Source organism: Branchiostoma floridae, chromosome 1, assembly GCF_000003815.2.
Source record: "Branchiostoma floridae strain S238N-H82 chromosome 1, Bfl_VNyyK, whole genome shotgun sequence".
Lineage (NCBI taxonomy): Eukaryota > Metazoa > Chordata > Leptocardii > Amphioxiformes > Branchiostomatidae > Branchiostoma > Branchiostoma floridae.
Genome location: NC_049979.1, coordinates 13,477,943 through 13,478,978, shown reverse-complemented (window position 1 = coordinate 13,478,978; position 1,036 = coordinate 13,477,943). Strand labels below are relative to the sequence as shown.

Sequence of the window (1,036 nt, the reverse complement as noted above, 5' to 3'; positions counted from 1 at the left end):
CCATGCTGGCCCAGTACAAGTTTGTCTACTCAGTCCTCATACAATACCTCAAGAACTCCAGACTCATCTAAGCAGACTCCCTGTCTTTGGTAGGACGTTTCCCCTGGTGGTGAAAAGTCTGGGTTCTGTGACACACATTTTTGATGTGGTCCTTGGAATATATTGTACAACGTACTTGTGTGACATGGCTGTCTGCAAGATGTGAACAGTGGTTGACATTGGTCGTTCATCAGTCATATTTGTCTCTTATATCAACAACAAGCACAGCATGACAAACCAGAAACTGCTAGATGTAAGATTTTCTTACAATTCAAATGTTAGATATGATGATAATTATCAAATGTACTTGGTAAATTATGACCTAGAAAGACTGCTATTTGTTGAACACAGAACTGGATATGGGCAGTGGGAAGTGACCCCTGCAGGCAGTGCCAAGTTCAGGGTGTCACTGGTTCTGACACAGACAACTGGTTTGGTGATACATGTTCATACAAGCAGACATCATACCAACAGAGCATACCATCACTGTCTTTTACATGTAACATTCATAGGAGATCAAGTCATACCGGTACCATCAATGGCCCTGCTACAAATTCTCAGAGACAGCAATGTCAGCTCGCCTTCTTCTGCCCCTTGAAGGCATTAAGTTGTATCATAATTAAGTTCTGTTAGCAAGAAAATTGCTAGCATTTAGTTATGTAACCAATAGGAAGACAGAAGTACCTATTGGCAGGTCCATAATGACACAGTATACCTTTACAGTGTTCAGAAAGAGGAGACTGCTTCAAGTAGCCTGGTATCCAGCCGTAATTATAGCTCCCGAGTCTCTTCTCTCCTCTCGGGAGCTATAATTACGGCTGGATACCAGGCTATGCTTCAAGTAAGTTGTTGACTGTGCCTGATCCAGGAATAACCTGTTACTATACACAGCCTGAGGAAGTAATGTACCTAGTACTAGTAGTAAGAAAACGTGAGACCTGTACATTTGTATACCAAAGCAAAATGGCCAAATATTGTCCCTGAGCAGGGCGAACAC

At 42.3% G+C, this 1,036-nt stretch overlaps 1 protein-coding gene across 1 annotated transcript in view; it reads left to right on the top strand.

Moving 5' to 3' along the window:
* The window catches only part of LOC118428847 (tyrosine-protein phosphatase non-receptor type 21-like), a gene marked incomplete in the record, with an annotated part of 22,118 nt that extends 21,330 nt beyond the window's left edge, over window positions 1–788 (top strand). Inside the window, 1 exon segment of the mRNA XM_035839084.1 lies at window positions 1–788. Coding sequence (XP_035694977.1) covers window positions 1–71 — 71 coding nt within the window.
* Between the last annotated feature and the right edge of the window lie 248 nt (window positions 789–1,036).